We start from the raw sequence: 19,025 nt of genomic DNA, 5'->3' as shown, positions 1-19,025 counted from the left end.
CCCAAGATTTTAGGTGCTTGTCACAGCTTCTGGGTTGTACTTGCAGTTTTACCCAGTTGGTTAGCTATTGAGTTTCCCATGATCCCTGATCCTTGAGTTCATTTAACTTGGTAGTATAGCTCATAGAACTCACAGAAACACCACTTAATGTTTACTCTCTTATTATGAAGGATGCAAATTGAAAGAGATGTGGGAAGTGTGGGACAAGATGGTTGGAATCTGTATAGCCTTTCCTTGCTTGCCTCCCTCATGAAATATCCATGTGTTCCCCTGTCCAAAATCTCTACCACCCTTTTGGTTTTTAAGGAGGCTTCATTGGATAAGCACATTTAATCATATCATGGGCTATTGGTAGCAATTCAGCTTTCTGTCTCTTCCTTCTGTGGAGGTTAGGAGTTAGGAATGTAAGCTACAACTCTTGTATCATGTGGTTTGTTCCCTCAGCAAGCAGCTTCCATCATGAAACTGTGGATGAGCCCATCAAGTCACATTCCTGTCGCCCAGGAAATTCTAGGGGAATTAGGAGCTGGGTTAGTCGCTTTCACCACTCAGGAAATTATGAAGGTTTTTGGAGCTCTGTCAGGAACAGATAAAAAACCGAATATCATTATAAAAGATATTTCATGTACCCCTGTCGCTCAGGAAATTACAAGGATTTTAGGAACTCTATTTCCAGGAGTCTATAGTCAAAGACCAAATGTATGTGTTTTATTTTATCAAAACATCACACTTTCTAAAGACTCTATATATCAACCATAGCCAACAGTAATACTTTCTGTATTAATTATATGGGAATAGCTGTGCTTGGGATTCTACTCACCATGATTAAAAAGATAGCTGAAATGAGTCTCCATTGAGAATGAGTTCACCTGCCAATCACAAGCTGAAGTTCAGAGATTCTGTGCTCGTGACTCTTACAGTAGGGCTCCTGTTTGCACCTGCTGCTTGTTTCCATTGCCTATAGCATCTTGTTGCTGAGTAGATGCCATCTTCTTCACCTCTCACCATCCCCATGGGTTTCATCATGTGTTAGTAACAGGAGCATGATTGTCTCTTCATATCATTGGCACTGCTCAGTTCAGTGAAAATTTGTCAAGTTATGTGTGTGTGTGTGTGTGTGTGTAACAGTGTCATATTTTAATAATCATAAGAATATTGTTTGGTTATATCATTTTCTATGGTTCAAGCATAAATATTTCTTTTGATAGAGATGTTTCCAGTTAACTTTCTTTGACTGATGTATTCCATGAAGTATCAAAGCACTTAGAAATAAATCAAAATATTTTTCACATTCTTAGAAGAGATCAGTTAAAATTGACTATGGAAATCAGATTCTTTTCCAGAGACAAAGAGATGGTTTATTAAAAACCATCATTCTTTGAACTCCTCACTGATCTGTGATAGATAGTGTAGAATGTTAAAATGTGGAGCCTTATATTTAGTGGGGCTAGGCCAGGAAGAATTTGCTTAGCATTAAAATCTTCACAATTAAAAGTAAAGTTTATCTCATATGAGGTAGCCTCGCCTGTTAATTTCCACATTTTATTTACTATTAAACTTGTTTGGTTTTTTTTTTAAGAAAAGTTTTTTTTTTTTTAATTTGAAAAGCAGATGTACTGAGAGAGAGAGGGAGAGACAGAGAGATCTCTCATCCGCTAATTCACTGTTAGAGAGCTGTAGCATCTAGGGTTGAGTTAGGCCAAAGCCAGGATCCTGGAACGCTGTACAGGTCTGCCAAGTGGCTGTAGTCCCCAGAGCACTTGGACCTTCTTCGACTGCTTTCCCCACTCCATTAACAAGGAGCTGGATGGAGAGTACGCAGCCCATCCACTCACAAGGAATGCCGGCATCACAGGTGTGGCTTAACTCCCTGAATTTCAGTGTCAGTCCCTGCTATTAGCCTTGTCATTGCACATATTATGGAAATATGATCTCAACTTCAGGTGGATTACCTCTGTCTATTTTCTGATTTTATTTGCATTTGCTAACCGGAATACTTAGGAGGTTGTAAATGATAATAAAAACTTGGTGTGTGTGAGTGTGTGTGTGTGCTTATAAATGGGGCAGTAAGGAGAATGGAGAAAAGGGATAATACAAGAGTTGAGTGTGATTGTTTTTGTATGTAAAGCTTAACTCCTCTTTTTTTTTCTCAGTAGTTATAAGGGATGTTTATAAGGTTCATGGAAAACATGTTTTGAAAAAAAATACTATGCAGAAATTTCAACATTATCACCAAAGTAAACTTAACCTTTTAATTCTATTTTTCCATGAACTTTGTAAAGTACCCTCATAAGTGAGGCTGTTACCTTCCCCTGTAGAATGGTTATCAGTAAGTATATTAATTTGAAATGTCAGTTTGAGATCCAATAGTTATCACAGGGACTTGCTGTTTGGACCACTCTTTCATCTCTCTGGGGCAGTTAAAATGTTTACCCCGAAATTCTTTTCAGATACACTTACTATACACACGGTTGTTGCAAGAATTTAATTTTTTATTTTCTGCTAGGATTTCTGTTAAGGTTTTAGGTAGTGTTTAACTTATACATTATGAATTTAGCATTTAAACTTGTTTTTTAGATGTTCTTTTCTTTGTGTGGAAACTTTTGTGATTCACCTTGGTGTATTTTTGAAAAGGAATGTGGCAAAGAGAACTTTGTGGCTGACATCTCCTAATTTGTTTGGACTAGATGACATTGTGGGAAGGTATGAGGATCTGTCCAAGTCTGTTAATGAACGCAATGAAAAACTCCAGATAACCCTGACCCGTTCGCTGAGCGTGCAGGATGGCTTGGATGAAATGCTGGACTGGATGGGAAGTGTGGAAAATTCTCTCAAAGAACAAGGTCAAGTGCCCTTAAACTCTGCTGCTCTTCAGGATATCATCAGTAAAAACATTGTAAGTGACATGTTAAAGGGAAAAAAAAAGACTCCTGGGTACAGAGAAAAAACAAGAGCCTGTTTTGATAAGCTCCAGGATCAGGTAGATTTAAGGTAGTTTCTTAAGACAGAGAGAAAGAGACATTTCCTGAATGGAAAACTGTGGAAAGCTGTTCTCGTGCAAGATGATTTTGTCTAGGAAGGCGCACAGCAGGTCTTGGTATGCTTTTTCATGAATGTTATTCATTACAGAGGGCTTACCCCTGTGTTGACTCTTATCTAGTTTACTGTTGCTCCAGCCAGCTGCACAGGAGGTTAATCAGATCAGGCTTGTTGTTGTCCAGCCTTTTAAAAATTAGGAGCATGGCTAATCCCCAGGCTCCGATTGATCCTGGCGATGGATGAGGACCAGCAGCCCCCCGCCTTGCCCAAGCAGCCTGCCAGCTGTTCTCGCTCTCCCTTGAAGAGATTTTGGAATGGATTCCTCCAGGGACAGCTCCAGCTTGTCATTTGGTCCCAACCTCTAACCTTCTTTGTCACAGGTTGTCCAAGCTTGTGTTGTTGTCAATAGTAACTTTTTAAACTCCATGGCATGCTTTGTGCATATTATTATAAGACTCAGGCAATTATTTGGTCTTTCTCAGATGCTGGAACAAGACATTGGAGGTCGTCAGAGCAGTATAAATGCCATGAGTGAAAAAGTGAAGAAATTTATGGAAACAACAGACCCGTCCACTGCATCCTCATTGCAGGCAAAAATGAAGGACTTGTCTGTGCGGTTTTCAGAAGCAAGTCGTAAACACAAGGAAAAACTGGCTAAAATGGAGGAGCTAAAAACCAAAGTAGAACTGTTTGAGAATCTCTCAGAAAAACTCCAGACCTTTTTAGAAACAAAAACTCGGGCTCTGACAGAGGTGGACGTGCCAGGGAAAGATGTCGCTGAATTGTCTCAATGCATGCAGGTATGGCTTCTGTAATGCCCCCGAGTGTCAGCAGGACCAGGAAGAGGTCAGATGAGCTGATGTATCGACTGGCACAGTTACTGTTCAGTCGTTTTAATCATTTATGAATCAGTAATGATCTGCCATCTTCCCTTTGACACTTTTGCTCATTTATTAGGAAAAAAATGTCATTTGTCATATAAGATTGTAAATGTAGCATCTACGTGCTAGAACCTATGGAGACAAAATATAGGTCGCAGTTTCTAAATTCAGTGGAGTTTTCTGTTTTCTGTGTTCCCTTTCAAGTAACCTGTGTGTGTGTTTATAATATTTTTGAGGATTGACTCATTTTTTTTTGTGATTCTGGTCCCATCCTAACCTGTGGATGGAATGCCATTTGAAGCACTAGCAGTATCTGTAGTGACCAACTACAACCTCCGCAGGAATCGACTTCGGAATTCTTGGAACACAAGAAAGATCTTGAGATTTTGCATGGTCTCCTGAAGGAGATAGCCAGCCAAGGCTTACCTGGCGATAAGGCTTTGGTGTTTGAAAAGACAAATAATTTATCAAAGAAATTCAAGGAAATGGAAGATACCATCAAAGAAAAGTAAGCACTCCTTTCAAATTTTCTCCTACTTGATAATAACTACAATGAATTGTCTTTATATGTATGTAGCTAAGTAACACAGTTTTGGAAATTGAAGAATAACAATTGGGATAATTTCATCAATATTTATATATTTTTATTTTAATTTTTTGGTGTTAAGTGTATTACCTGTTCATATATTAAGGAGGAAAATGTAACACTTCTCATTTAAAAGCAGAAAGTATTACATAAGAAAAACGATCTGAATTCACTTTAGTCTCTAAGGCTTTTGGCAAATATCATGTGTTTATTTGCAAAGACTGAAATAACCTCGAAAGATAGCTTGTGATTCTTTACTTTCTGGGTTCAGTTCAGATTCTGGTACAATTTCAATATAGGTTTGAAAAAAAGGCTTATTGACTTATTTGAAAGGCAAATTTGCAAAGAGAAAGTGAGCTTTTCCATCTATTGGTTCATGCTTTCTATGGTGGCAGTGGCTGTGGCTGCGCCAGGCTAAGCCAGGAGCCATCTGTTCCATCTGCTCCTCCTACATGGTGTTGCCCAAGCACTTGGACTGTCTTTTGTTGCTATCCCAGATACATTTGCCAAGGAGGTGGATCAGAAGTGGAGCAGCTAGGACTTAAAGTGGTATTCATTTGGGTGTTGGCAGGGTGGCCCAGACAAAGGCTTAGTCCACTATGCCACAATACTGGCCAATCAGTGTAGTTTTATTGGCCTGTTTAATTATGTTTTAGAGTGGCAGAAAAAGACAAGAGTTCATGAAAAACAAAAAGATCAGAATATTAAACTGAAGTTGCATAGGAATAATTCTTTTGACTGAACTTTTATATTTCTGTTCTCATTGAGTTTGAAATGTAAATCTGATTTTGTTGAAGTTTTTATATGGGCCCTCCAACATAAACAGTAGTAATTTCTACTCAGTGGCTTTTATATTTCTTTGTAATTCTTATGTAAAACTTTTGAGTACTGTCTGTTGCTCACAAAACTTTGTTTTCCATCGAGTCATGATATTTAGTTCATATTACACCGAAGGAATATTTTTGGCTTTCTTAGGTAATCGCTAGATTATTTCTCCTTTCAGATGGATCCAACTTTACAATGATGTAGTCATCAGTAATTGGGTCAGCTGCAGTGAGTGTATTCTGATCTGCTCCGTAACCCAGATACTCACAAATGTGCACATATCACCCATATGTGGATTGTAATGGTCCTCCCAGTTGATCATGTGCTGGGCGCATGTGTTCCCTCCTTGGTGATGAAAATGCAGAAGGCCTCACATCGTATACCATAGAGCTTCCTGCATCTCTGTGGTAGAAGTGTCCATCAAAATTCTCCAGTCAGGGTTCATCTTATTTTGGGTCTTAATTCTGTTCTTCCCCCAAATCCATTGAAGCGATTGCAGTATGGTGCAGAAAACACTAGGTGGCATTATCTTCTCCTCGTTTCTGATTTGTAAACATTTCCTCCCTGGTTCTGTGCCTGCTGGCAATAAGCATTATATAAAATGGACAGATCAAAGCTCAATGAATCTAAATAATGTTAAAACTGTTTATGTAGCCTTGGAGTTTATGAAGCATTGTGAAGTGCCATTGCATATGGGTTACAGATTTGCTGGCTGCTCCTCTGGACCTTGCCTGAGAAGTCGATAAATAGTTAGTTAGCAGATTTCACTTGTCACCCAGGAACCTCTCCTCTCTTCTCAAAGGGACTGCGTGTGTGTGGAAGTGTTCTTTCACAATATTGAGCCCAATATGAAAACAATAATGTAGTTTGTAATTATCAGTTCTTTAGAACATTTCCTTTTTGTGCTTTAAGTTCTTCTTTTAACCTTTGTGATTCAGAAAAGAAGCTGTAACTTCTTGCCAAGAGCAGCTGGATGCTTTCCAAGAGCTTGTTACCTCATTGAAGTCGTGGATAAAAGAAACAACAGAAAGAGTGCCTGTTGTGAAGGCTTCTTTTGGTGCAGAGGATTTAGGAAAATCTCTGGAGGAAACTAAGGTGACTCTGGCATCTACTATGAATTTTTCATTTGCTTGTGTCAGTTATCAGTGGTTTAAAGACTAATGATTGTTTTTTGACCTAATGTAAATGCAGTCGCATATATGTACTGTATATATTGGTGCACTTCGCAAATTGTGACATACCTAGGATGTAAACTTCCAGCTAATTCTTTTATTATTTTTTAATGGATTTATTTTTTGTTATTGGAAAAGCAGATTTACAGAGAGAAGGAGAGAAAGGAGAAAGGCATCTACTGGGTCACTGTTCACTCCCCAAATGGCCACGATGGCTAGAGCTGAGCTGATCTGAAGCCAGCGGCTGGGAACTTCTTCCAGGTCTCCAACTAGGGTGCAGGGTCCCTAGGCTTCGTTCGGGCACCATCCTCCACTGCTTTCCTAGGCCATAATCAGGGAGCTGGATTGGAAGGGGCACCCATATTGGATTTTGGCCCTGGGAGGTGGAGGATTAGCCAGATCCATTACGCTGGCCCAGTTAATTCATTTTTTAAAAAGATGTCAGTGAACTAGTTAGCAGCTTCTGCTCTAGTATGCGACTTTCTTTTCCCTCTAAATTTCTGCTTAGCTTCAGTTATTTTTACTACCTGTTCATGAAATCTTGCATAAAACATCCTTCACTCAACATCTTACTTGAGATTGGATATATCATGATATTTAGTGTTTGAATATAGAGGTTATTTGAATGTCCCACACAAACAATTCACGGGTCTTTACTAACTGACTCAAATCATAAAACTAGCTAATGGTCATAGGACTAGTAATAGGACTAGTAATAGCAGTCTTTCTACTCCAGAGTTACAGAGAAGGTTTTTTCTTTTTTTCCAATAATTCATGGACATTTTGATGATTAAAATTCACTGTTAAATGGAATTCTGAATTCTCACTTATTTTGATTTTTCCTTGTATATTTGACATTATAATTTGGCCTTTACCTAGCACAGTTTTACAGATTTACAGTTGACAGTTGCTTTGGAACCCAAGGCAGCCAGGAACAGCTTGAGTTACTCCATGACTGGGAGCAGAATGCAGAATGGGCCACACCCCACTCCTCACTGCTAACCGCGCTAACAGTCACTTGGGCTGTGGCAACAAATACGATGGTGCTCTCCTCTATTCATTTTCCCCTAAGTAAAGGCCCACTTATTTTTTGAGATATATTTAAGAAACTGAACTAAAATGTGAAACTTTGAAAACATTAAGAAAACTAAAAAATAATGTGTTTTTATATCTCAAGAAATTACAAGAAAAGTGGAGTTTGAAAACACCAGAGGTTCAGAAAGTAAACAACACTGGGATCTCATTATGTAACCTTATCAGTGCAGTGACCACTCCAGCGAAGGCAATAGCAGCAGCTAAGTCAGGTACGTGCAAAACTGTACGAATCGGGTTCATCCATGTTCATATTACTTGTGTATTTTTTTTACATCAGTGCATCAAATATATAAAGTAAAATGCCAAGTGAAATGTGACAAGAGTAATGGTATTTTAAAGCTGCTAAAACCTGCCATGGAAAAGTGGCTGTACTAATCATATTTCAGATTCTTCTCAAGTTTCATTTTTTTGAAAGACTATAACTAAAAACTAGTCAAGTCAATGTGTAAGAAAAAAGTGGCATTAAATTGGGGGAAGGGACAGATCCAATTCCAGTTTGTTTGTTTCTTAAACTAATTAAATGGAAATACTGAAATTCTTTCTGAAATGTTTTTATTCTCATTGTGGTGTTGATGAAGAAATGAGCTAGTCTCTTGGGAGGAAGTGAGAGAAGGAAGCAGACTGTAGCATGGACCTGTTTTATTTTATTTCCATCTATGTTATTGTGTACACTATTCCCACAGAAAACAGTTATGCCATATGTTAGCCAGCATATCTAAATCACAAGCTAAGCCATAGTTGACTCACTCTTCTGAACAAAAGGGGAGGGTCATGTATAAATATTGATTATAATACTAAGTGAGTCGGAGGTACAGCTTTTAGTTTAAAAAACATACCATATAACAAGCTTTTCTTTTTTTTTTTTTCTGAAGTCCAAGATCGACAGAAGGCAATCTCATGTCTTTATTCTGAGGATCCTCTGCGGTTTATCTCTAGCGACCAGGCATCCAGCTGTCCCTATTGTGATCTTACGGTCCAGCTGGGCCTTTCTCAACCAAGCATTTATTCCACTCTATTAATCCCATTTCAGGGAATGCCCACATTGTATATGGTGTGGTGATTTTTCCTTTCTCTCCTAATCAGATTTCCTAAAATGCCCAGTTGTACTTTTTTTTTAAACTAAAAGGACTTCTGTTATGTTTTATTTGTTTTTGTTATTCATGTCTCCTTTATGTTGGCTGAAAACATAAAAGTTTTTTTTTTAATTATTCTTTTTACATTGGTATTTTAGTCTTTGAGCGTCTACAGGATATATCACCTCCATCTGAAATGTGCTTGTGTGTAATTTATAATAAATGAGTATATATGAATTTTATTTTAATTAATTAAAACAAAAAAAATTTTTTTTGAGAGAGTTTAAGTTCTATGTGCTGGTTCATGCCCCAAATACTGAAAGAAGCTGGAGCTGAACTGGGCCATAGTTCAGAGTTGGAAATTCAGTCCAAGTCCTCCACTGGATGTGAACTACTCAATTACTTCAACATACTGCCCCTCCAGAATGTACATTAGCAAGAAGCTGAAATTGGGACTGGAGTGAGACTAGAACTCAGGCTGTGTGTAATTTTTTTTAAGGGTTAAAACTTAAGGTGCAAACTTTTACATAATGCTGGGGCAGTACTGTACACCGCAAGTCAAACTGCCCCCTGTTATGCTTGTATTCCACGTAGGCATTGCTTGGAGTCCTGGCTACTCCAGTCCCTGTTGCTCCTCACCAGTGTGCCTGGACAGGCAGTAATGCAAGTCCCCTGCCACCTGTCTGGGAGACGGATGGAGTGCTCGGCTCCTGGGCTTGACTTGGTCCAACCTTATCCATTTACAGCTGTCTGAGAAGTGAACAAGCAGGTGGAAGATTCTGTCTCCCTTTCTGAACGTGATTTTGCCTTTTAGATAAATTTAAACAATGTTCTGCTTGTCTTCTGACGGTTGGCTTGAGGCACTGTCTCTGTGTTTTGAAGAGGTGGCCAACAAGTAATTGATTTCTTAGTATTCTTACTTTGAAGAAGCTACCCATACTGGATGGTGTATGGAAAACAAGAAATTATCATTACAGTCTGCAAGTAGTTTCTGTTTGCTAGGCAATCATTACTTATCTGTAGTTCTCACCAGTATTCTTACAAATTAGGTACTAACCTTATTGGCTTGGCTGATTAATTTGTCCAGCTTCATGACTAATAATTAGTAGACTGGAATTAACACTTAGGTGAGTCAGAGGCCAGGGCTCAGGCACTCCTAACCGTTGCGTTCACTCGTACCTTCTGTGTTGATGTGTAACTTTAATAATATATACATATTTTTTTGTTTTTCTTTTTTACTTTCAACTTTTTTCATGTCTTTTTGCTTCATGCTGCTTTTCATAGGACCAGAGTAACATGCAGCTTCACCAGACAATCTTTAGTCTTCCAGTGAGGCAGACACTGGCTCATCAGTTGTCTGTGCCCTGTCCAACGCACGTTTACTGAGCACTTCTGGGCTTCCATAGCTTTAGTGTAGCAGTGAAGTAACCCAGTTGTAATTTTCTCTGAATTAATATTCAATGACTTTTTAAATCACTATTATTTTTCATGATGCCATTTTGGAGGTGTAGGGATTTCTGCCTTTTCCTCTCCTTTCCCCCTCCTACCGTTTTCCCTCCTGTGATTACAGTTGTATAGTCCTTCAGTAACGGATACAAGGTTGACGTTCTATTAGAGTGCACCATGGCACTGTAGGTATAGGTAAAGATAGAAAAGGTCTATTTTAAGGTCTGTTTAACTGTTTCACTGGGAGTCCTCAGGAGTAGAGATGCCTGCTGCAAGGTATCTTCACTTCCCAGTATGCTGGTCTTCATTATGTGCTTCATCTATGCAAATATGCATATATACTTTTCACCTATGATTAATTTATGTGAGCTAAACCTCTAAAGTAAGGCGATATCAATAATTTGTTATATATATGAAGAATAATTGGACTTGAAGTTTTAGAACTTTGACTTTAAAGATCAAAATTTTCAAATAGCAGTCATGTGTCTAAATAATGGGAACTATTTATGGCGTTTGATTCAGTATCATTTCCTGCTAATATATAGAAATACAGCAGGTATCTGGAATTATTTCAGTGTTTTTATTTCTGCAGGTGGAGTGATATTTAATGGTGAAGGCACAGACGCAAGTACTCAGGATTTTTTGGCAAATAAAGGTAAGTAGTAATTTTAAATGGTTTTTGACTAATGTTAACTTGGGTGTTTTTTTTTTTAACTTGGGGTTTTTAACATAGAAAATAATTTTGCAGATTAGCAATAGTTACACAGAAGTTTCAAACTAACATCGAAATGACATTTAATCTAATACTGACAATCTCTGTCATAGTTACAACATTCCATGTAGTTTTGATTGTCTGAAATTAGTCAAGTCTTGTCATGCCATTTGAAACTTGGCTGTGTTTCCTTCTTTTTGGTTAATTTGAGATACTCTATCACTTGGTATGATACTACTGAACTAATTTATTTGAATCTGAAGCTCAGGGAATTACTAAATAATATTTTGTTATGTAGGTTTTTCATTCCATTTAAAATACCTGTATATTTCACATGCATCATGCAATGTTCCTGAATTTTTTAGCATTAAATAGCATTATAAAATGTTCCTCCCTCTTCATTTAAAAAAAATCTGACTTTATCTTAATGTAGCAGTGATTAAATAAAAAGGAGTTTCATGTAAAACGAATCTATTTCTAGACTTTTGCTCCATACACCTTGAAAATGTGTCATTACGTTTTTCTCCCCTTCCCTCTAGGTTTAACATCCATTAAAAAGGACATGACTGACATAAGTCATGGTTATGAAGATCTTGGCCTCTTACTCAAGGACAAAATAGCGGAACTGAATACTAAACTCTCCAAGTTGCAAAAGGCTCAGGAAGAATCAAGTGCAATGATGCAGTGGTTACAGAAAATGAACAAAACCGCAACGAAATGGCATCAGGCACCCACACCTACAGATGCTGAAACTGTGAAGACTCAAGTTGAACAGAATAAGGTATGGCTTGGGGTGTGTGACTTAGTGAAGATGTGAAAGGGAGTGATGCAACATTCACAACTGAGATCTGAGGCCAGAGAGCTCCACTCTGGTTTTTAGTTCTATTACCTTTGTGAATAATGTCAGTGTTTTTACTTTTTTAATGTGATTTGCTGTATAGATTGATGATAACTTTTTTTTTTCACATATCAGCACTGTAAAGATGAGTGAACTGTATTAACGAGCTAGCCACTTTTAAAACTCAGTTGGAGTCTGAGAAATTAGCCAGTTCTCTATTGGGGAAGATTTATTTCAGGGCTGAGTGTATTAAGGATCTGTTTTGTCGAATATAATTTAGGGTAATTTTCTGTTCTTTGAAAGATACTTTTTTTACATTTGTCAAGATGGGGAGAAGTAGCAGTGAAGGCAAGCATTTCTGTCCATTACTAACCTGCATTTGAATTCTGATGTGGCTATTTACTGGAAGATTCTCAAATATGTCATCTTTCTTCCCAAGGGATTTGTTTGAGACTATGATGTTCTTCCTCAGTAATGGGGCTAATGGATATAACAGAGAATCATTGGCTCCTTAGCTGTGGTGTCCTCCATGGGATTCCTTTATCCCACAGTCAAGGAGGACAGTTGATTGCCCAGGCTAGGTTCTCACTCACTGTAGCATTTAGCTGTAGTTTTTTTCCTCTTTTGTTCAGACAAGAGACAAGGACAAAAAAATGACCATATCATAATTATGCTTTTGTCTTTTAATGTTGGCCTCCTTTAGTGAATTACTTCATTTTTCTTTTTTACCCCTGGTTAGTCATTTGAGGCAGAACTGAAACAAAATGTAAACAAAGTACAGGAGTTAAAAGACAAACTGACGGAGTTGTTGGAAGAGAACCCAGACACTCCTGAGGCCCCCAAGTGGAAGCACATGTTGACTGAGATCGGTGAGTTGTATTTTTTACATCAAAGTTCATGAACCTAAGTTTGATTTTTTTTTCATTGTTATCGTATCATTTTCTGAAAACATCTAACAACTTGCGTCATTTTTGTATTTAATGTTACAGAATTTAAAAAATATTATTTATTTGAAAGGGCTTTAGAGAGGGAGGGAGACATAGAGTGAGAGATTTTCCATGTGCTGATTCACTGCTAAGATGGCTACAACAGCTGTAGGGGAGGAGCCAGGCCGAAGCCAGGAGCCATTAGTTTGTTCTGGGTCACACACCTGGGGTTAAGGTGCCAAGTCCTTTGCCATCTGCCGCTGCTTTTTGTAGGCCAGTAGCAGGGAGCTAGTAGAAGTGGAACAGCTGGGGCAGGGACTAGTGCCTGTGTTGGATGCCAGTGTCCTGGCTAGAGGCTTTACAGGCTATGCCATAATGCCAATCCCAAGAAGTTGGTTTTTTTTTCTTACGTTGAAATGTAAAAAAGTTGGCATGTGTTTGTGATCATAGTAACTAGATTATGTTTCTAAAGAGTATAGATAATAGCCGATAACATGTTGTGGGTTGCATCACTTTGTTTTCTTTCATGTTTGCTTACCTTTTGCTATCTTTATTATTTTCTCTTTAATGCTTTATTATATTTTGATTTTAATATTTTGTTCATTTTATTGGAAAAGATACATTTCCTTCACTGGGTCACTTTAGGACTTCTCTTCAGCCCCTTCTGTTACTCTGCCTTGCCCCTGTCCCCTGACTTCAAAAGTAACTCTGGGCACCAGCTGATGGTTTGATTCTTCATGCCCTGTTACCATGGTAATTTTCAGCATTACAATAGTGTGGAAAGTCAGTATAAAATAAGAATAATGATTTTCTGTACTTCATTGTTTTGTTGGGTGATCTCAGTAAGTTAATGTATGAACAGCTTAGAGGAAGTGCTATTAAAGTGTATAGTGTGATTATAATAACTATCCTCAATGTTCCATACTATCAATCCAAATATTGCCCTTTTATTAGAATTAGAGTCAGGGGTGCTATAATAAAGATAGAACTCTCTAAGTGTGTGTTAGTGTTAAAAAGATTGCCCTAAGGCATCGTGATGTTCAAAAGCATATTTAATGCAACTGTGGGGATTCTTGTTGCATTGTAATTATCTTGTTCCTAATTCAGTGACTGTCCCACGGCATATTGGAATTACTCAGGGAAGTATTTCCCGGACATCTTAAAATAGGAATTAGAGTGAGAAATGAGTACTTCTAAAAAATTTGTTGATTATTTGATACTTCTCCCTCCTAACTACTGTAATTGCTTTAGTTTGTTGTCAGATCGCATTTGACTCGAACATACCATATAGAATTATGTCATTAGATAAGGTTTCAGAGAGTGTGTTCTATTAGAATCAGCCCTTTAGTGAATTATACCAATGAAAAAAGAAATCTCTCAGATCAGCTAATCTGCCATTGGTGAATGTTTAGTGAGTGATTGAGGTGCTCAGGTTGGGACTGAGTGTTCTGATCAATAACCCTTGACTGCAGAGCCTGCTGTCTGGAGGACAGGGATAACGTAAAAGGCTTCCTAGCAGAGGGTAAGATGTAGCAGGGCTCTGGGATGCAGGCAGTGAAGGCAGATGGGCAGCGTGGAGGCTTGGTGAGCAAAACCTCGTTTGGATGAGAATGTCAGGATTAGCACGGCTGGGTTAGAAGATACTCCCCAGATCCATGACAAGCGCCAGGATGTGGGAGGCCGTGCTTGTAACAGGATAATCTTCAGATTTTATTATCTTGATGGATCTTGATGGCAAGGAGTTAGTTGTTGAAATATTGGAGCAGGAAAGTAAAATGCGTTAAGAATGATTTCTTCTTTTAGCTTAGTATTTTGGAACGAGATAGATTACAGCTGAGAGGACTAACAGAGGGACACCTGTTGGAAAACTAGCAGGCAGGTCTGTAGTTCTTAGTTGTTTTCACAGGACTAGCACCTTCTCTGTCACTAGGATGACAGAGAATTATACATTAGAAATGCAAAATTTCTGGCCCTTTTCACTCCTGCCAAACCAGAAACTCTGGAACTGGTTCCCAGCTGTCTGTGTCTGGGATTGCTGTAGATGACGCTCATGCAGCTCCTGTTTGAGTGCTGCTGGTGGAGGACCAGCAGGAGGAATCCCAGGACAGATCTAGGGTTTTATGATGAAGGATATAAGAAAGTTAGGAGGATCACAAACACCATTGTGAATTACTGCATCTCAGTGACATGGGGGAGATGATAACTTCTGAAAGTAATCTAAAATTAGTAATAATAACAATAATAATCCAGTGGTTCTGACAGGAATATAGTGAGTTTTATTTTTAATGTTGGGTTTGAAGTGTTGGTGAGATTTTTCTCATGTAACTTTCCAGCAGCTGGTTGTTGTTATATGATTTTTATAAGAGAAAAAAAATTAGGATTAGATATACACATGGAAAGACATTTGTCTGAGCCTAATCACTGAAGATTTGTCCTTGAAGAAAGGATAAATGTTCATTGTTCCAAGTAGGTTATAGTTGAATGAACAGACTATGATGTCTACATGGGATGGGCGCTCTCAGGATCAATGTCCCGTAGTCTTATAAAGGAATCTGTTTGCTTTAATTAATACCTTATATTCTTGTAAAGTCAGACTCAAATCTATTATTATTTTCTGGTACTTAATTTGCTTTACAACCAGTATGTCTTTAAAATCTGTATTAATAAAGAAATTCTCTTAGGTTAGCCTTTTTCTTTCAAAGATCTATTTTACTTGAAAAAGTTAAGAGAGAAAAGGAACAACAGGAAGACCTTCCATCCACTGGTTCACTCCCCAAATGGTCACAACAGCCAGAGCTTGGAGGCAGAAGCTTCTTCTGGGTCTCCCATGTGGGTGGCCTGCTTTCCCAGTCCACCGACAGGGGGCTGTATCAGAGGTGGAGCAGCTGGTACTGAAACCAGTGCACCTATAGGATGCTGGTGTTGCAGCCGGTAGATTAGCTGGTCACGTCACTGCCCTGGCCCCAGGTTAGGCTTTCAGTTAACCGTGTAAGAAAAAGTTATACAAATAGAATGGGTAGCAATCATTGTACAGTGGGCTAACCCATTTCTTGGGATGCTCACATTTCAGATCAGAGTACGAAGGATTAGGTCCGACCTCTGCTTCCAGTCTAGCTTCCTGCTTATGTGCTCTGAGAGGCAATAATTGATATCCAACATACTTGGTTCCTGCTACCAATGTTAAAGACCTCTGTGAAAATCCTAGCTCCTAAGTTTGGCTTAGCCCAGCCCTGGATGTTGCAAACATTTATGGGGGAGTGAACTAGTAAATGGAAGAGTTAACTCTGTCTTTATCTCTCTCTGTTGCTTTGCCTGTCAGATAAATCAATAAGTGATAAAAATGGAATCATAACCATTATGTGTTATTGGAATCGTATCGTAAAGTCTTCACAAATTGTAGTTAACTGTGTAAAACCAGTTACCATTTTCATCCTTTTTCTATTTAGATTCCAAGTGGCAAGAACTTAATCAATTAACCATGGATAGACAACAAAAACTGGAAGAATCCTCCAATAATCTGACTCAATTCCAAACTGTGGAGGCCCAGTTAAAGCAGTGGCTTACAGAAAAAGAACTGATGGTCAGTGTTCTTGGGCCCTTGTCAATAGATCCAAATATGCTGAACACACAGAAGCAGCAGGTGCAGGTAAGTATGAAACGATAACCCAGCTCATGTGTGGCCACTTGGCCTAACAAGACAGATGGTTTCATTAAAAATATGTTGGCTTTGGACAGTATGTGCTTTTAACCTCTTGGGAGTATGTTTGTATTGTCTCAGATGCCCTTAAGACACTAAAGTCATGACGCATCTCAGGGTAGTCGGCTTGAACCTGTGAGAGTGCCAAGTCCCTTGATTATTTCAGTAATATTGAGGTCAGTGCAGACCCTATTAAAAATGGCCTCCTTTGAAGTATGAAATTGATTGTTTAAATAATATTTTTATGAGAAGTTAGTATATGTTTTATTGTTTAGAAATTACTCCTTTGAGGTTTTATTCATTCTGATTGTGGAAGTAGATACTGAGACTTGTAAAACTCATGTACTACAGTGCTGAGGGGGAGAGAGAAAGAATATGAAGCAGTTATTGAAACCTAGTGTGTTGGACTGGTCCAATTAACACAGCAGATAAATTCTCAGAGAGAAAAATTCATAACATTTCAGTCTTGAAAGCAGAAATTCTGTTGTGGTTCCGTTATGTTTCTTTCTTTATGAGGAATGGGTTTAGAGCAAGGGGCCCAATTCCATTGCAGAAAGTATAAATACACTTTGGTAATCAAGGGTCACCTGTTGTAAGTTTTATCTATTGATAGTCTGATGAGAATGAAAACAAAAGATAAAAATAAATATCTAGAGAGAGATATTTACCTCTCTTGGTGACCCCTAGAGATGACTAGATAAATAGAAGGCAAATAAAAATATAAGATGAAAGATGAGTACATAAAATATTATTTCTAAAGAAAGAAATTTTGGGCATTCATTTCTTAGTGAAGACTCATACTGAGCCTGTAACAGTTCAAGCAATGTGACTTTTTGCCCAAAATCTTTATAAGAAACACTGCAAATTTGGTGGTCAATCTTAGGTTACAAATACATTTGGAAATCAATGCATCATAGGTTATTATATTTTAATACTATTATCCCTGTGCATTTGCTTTTATTTAAAATGCTAGAGTTTTTATGAAAATCTTACAGTGAGAGAAGCATGAGTAGGAAAAAAAAACGGAACTTGTGAGATATGAGCTTGTCCAATCATGCAGTTCCTCTTCCTATATGAAAATTTGTACTTGAATTTTTGTTCATTTTGCCAACGTGACCAAAAATGTTTATTCTACCCTTGTTTCCCATTGGGAGCTATGGTTAGTTTAGACAAGATATTATCTGTGTGAGCATTCACTGCTCTTCAAATTTCTTGAAGACTGATGCCTTCTTGCTGCAAAAAGCTAGGAAAATAGTGACTAAAACAAAAACAAAGGAAAACAAGCAACTTTATAGGTACCATTTGTGTCTCTACAGACATTTAGTGCTATTATTTCTGTGATGAATTTTACAATGAACTGCGTTATCCTTCCTCACCTTAGATTCTCCTGCAAGAATTTGAGACACGGAAACCTCAGTATGAACAACTAACGGCGGCTGGTCAGGGTATTCTGAGCAGACCTGGAGAAGACCCTTCCTTACACGGGGTTGTAAAAGAACAACTGGCAGCTGTGACCCAAAAATGGGAGTGCCTAACAGGACAACTGAGTGACAGATGTGACTGGATTGATCAAGCCATTGTTAAAAGCACACAGTATCAAGGCCTGCTGAGGAGCCTTTCTGATAAACTGAGTGACTTGGATCATAAAATCCACAGCAGTCTGGCAGGGAGCACACACCCTGATGCCATGAACCAGCAGTTGGAAGCTGCCCAAAATACGAAGCAGGAAATAGAGCAGGAAATGAAGCAGATAAAAGTGGCCCAGGCGCTCTGCGAGGAGTTGTCAGCCCTGGTTAAAGAAGAGTACCTGAAAGCAGAACTTAGTAGACAACTAGAAGGTGTCTTAAAGGCCTATAAGGACATGGAACAAAAAGCAGGTGCGTCTGTGTTCTTTCAATACAGGTATTTCCTGGCCCAAAGACACAGCATGTATTGCCTGTTTCTGAGCTGTTGCCAGTAACCCAGGACCTTCAAGACCCCCTAACCACTGAGCACATAAATGCAGAGAAAAAGGTAGAGACTGTGAGTGTGCAGGGCATCTGTCTCTTCATACAGTGCACCCCGGTGCTAGGGGTTATTGATTCAGCACAGGCAAGACAGACATGACGGTCTACTGACAAAATCCACTTAATTCAACAAAAACTTCAGGCAGCCCAGATTTGCTTCTTAATGATATAGATGTTTTTGCTGTATAAACATGCCTTTGTTTCTTCTGAAAACGATGAGTAGTCATTAAGGTAGTCATTAAAGTTTTGTTTTTCTCACCTGCTGTAAACTTTGTCTGAGGCCGCTGTAGAAAACCTGACCACAAAAGTGTGGAGTCATATTTGACACAGTTGTCCCTCTCTTGCCTCTGACAGCTGGAATTTTGTGCCAGATGTGCTGATGGCTGTCAGAGGCAGCAACAGGGAGTTAAGGAATTGAAAAGGGTCTACCAAAATAGGGCGCATTTTACAGCTACATTTGTTCTGTTTGAAAAGTAGCACCAGTTTCTAGGTACTCAGTTTATCTGCCTTTTTTCCAGAGTCAGGACTAATTTATTTTTCCAATTTGTATACTCTTAAATGATTGGGCTTATTGATCATATTGTCCATTTCCAGTTTACTCCTTTGTTTGACATGACACTAGTATTTGCTATTGTTATTCTTGTCATTGTGAATGCCTTTGTGTGATTGGCATTAAACTCAGAATTGTACATATATAATCCTCACCAGAGTTGCTGTTAGTGTCACCAC

General features: G+C 38.5%; 1 protein-coding gene across 9 annotated transcripts in view; it reads left to right on the top strand.

Moving 5' to 3' along the window:
- Positions 1–19,025, top strand: part of DST (dystonin) — a 425,915-nt gene that overhangs the window by 313,454 nt on the left and 93,436 nt on the right. For all 9 annotated transcript variants that reach the window (XM_040983580.1, XM_040983578.1, XM_040983576.1 and 6 more), the window contains 10 exons: positions 2,688–2,896; positions 3,522–3,839; positions 4,262–4,428; positions 6,270–6,426; positions 7,681–7,807; positions 10,710–10,772; positions 11,369–11,610; positions 12,407–12,536; positions 16,040–16,239; positions 17,672–18,167. In XM_040983580.1, the coding sequence (XP_040839514.1) occupies positions 2,688–2,896; positions 3,522–3,839; positions 4,262–4,428; positions 6,270–6,426; positions 7,681–7,807; positions 10,710–10,772; positions 11,369–11,610; positions 12,407–12,536; positions 16,040–16,239; positions 17,672–18,167 (2,109 nt within the window). The remainder of the gene's footprint in view (positions 1–2,687; positions 2,897–3,521; positions 3,840–4,261; positions 4,429–6,269; positions 6,427–7,680; positions 7,808–10,709; positions 10,773–11,368; positions 11,611–12,406; positions 12,537–16,039; positions 16,240–17,671; positions 18,168–19,025) is intronic.

The sequence above is a fragment of the Ochotona curzoniae genome, unplaced genomic scaffold (assembly GCF_017591425.1).
Source record: "Ochotona curzoniae isolate NIBS_2020 unplaced genomic scaffold, NIBS_Ocur_1.0 contig_3819, whole genome shotgun sequence".
Lineage (NCBI taxonomy): Eukaryota > Metazoa > Chordata > Mammalia > Lagomorpha > Ochotonidae > Ochotona > Ochotona curzoniae.
Note: the sequence above shows the minus strand (reverse complement) of the source record. Positions and strands in the feature narration are given on the sequence as shown.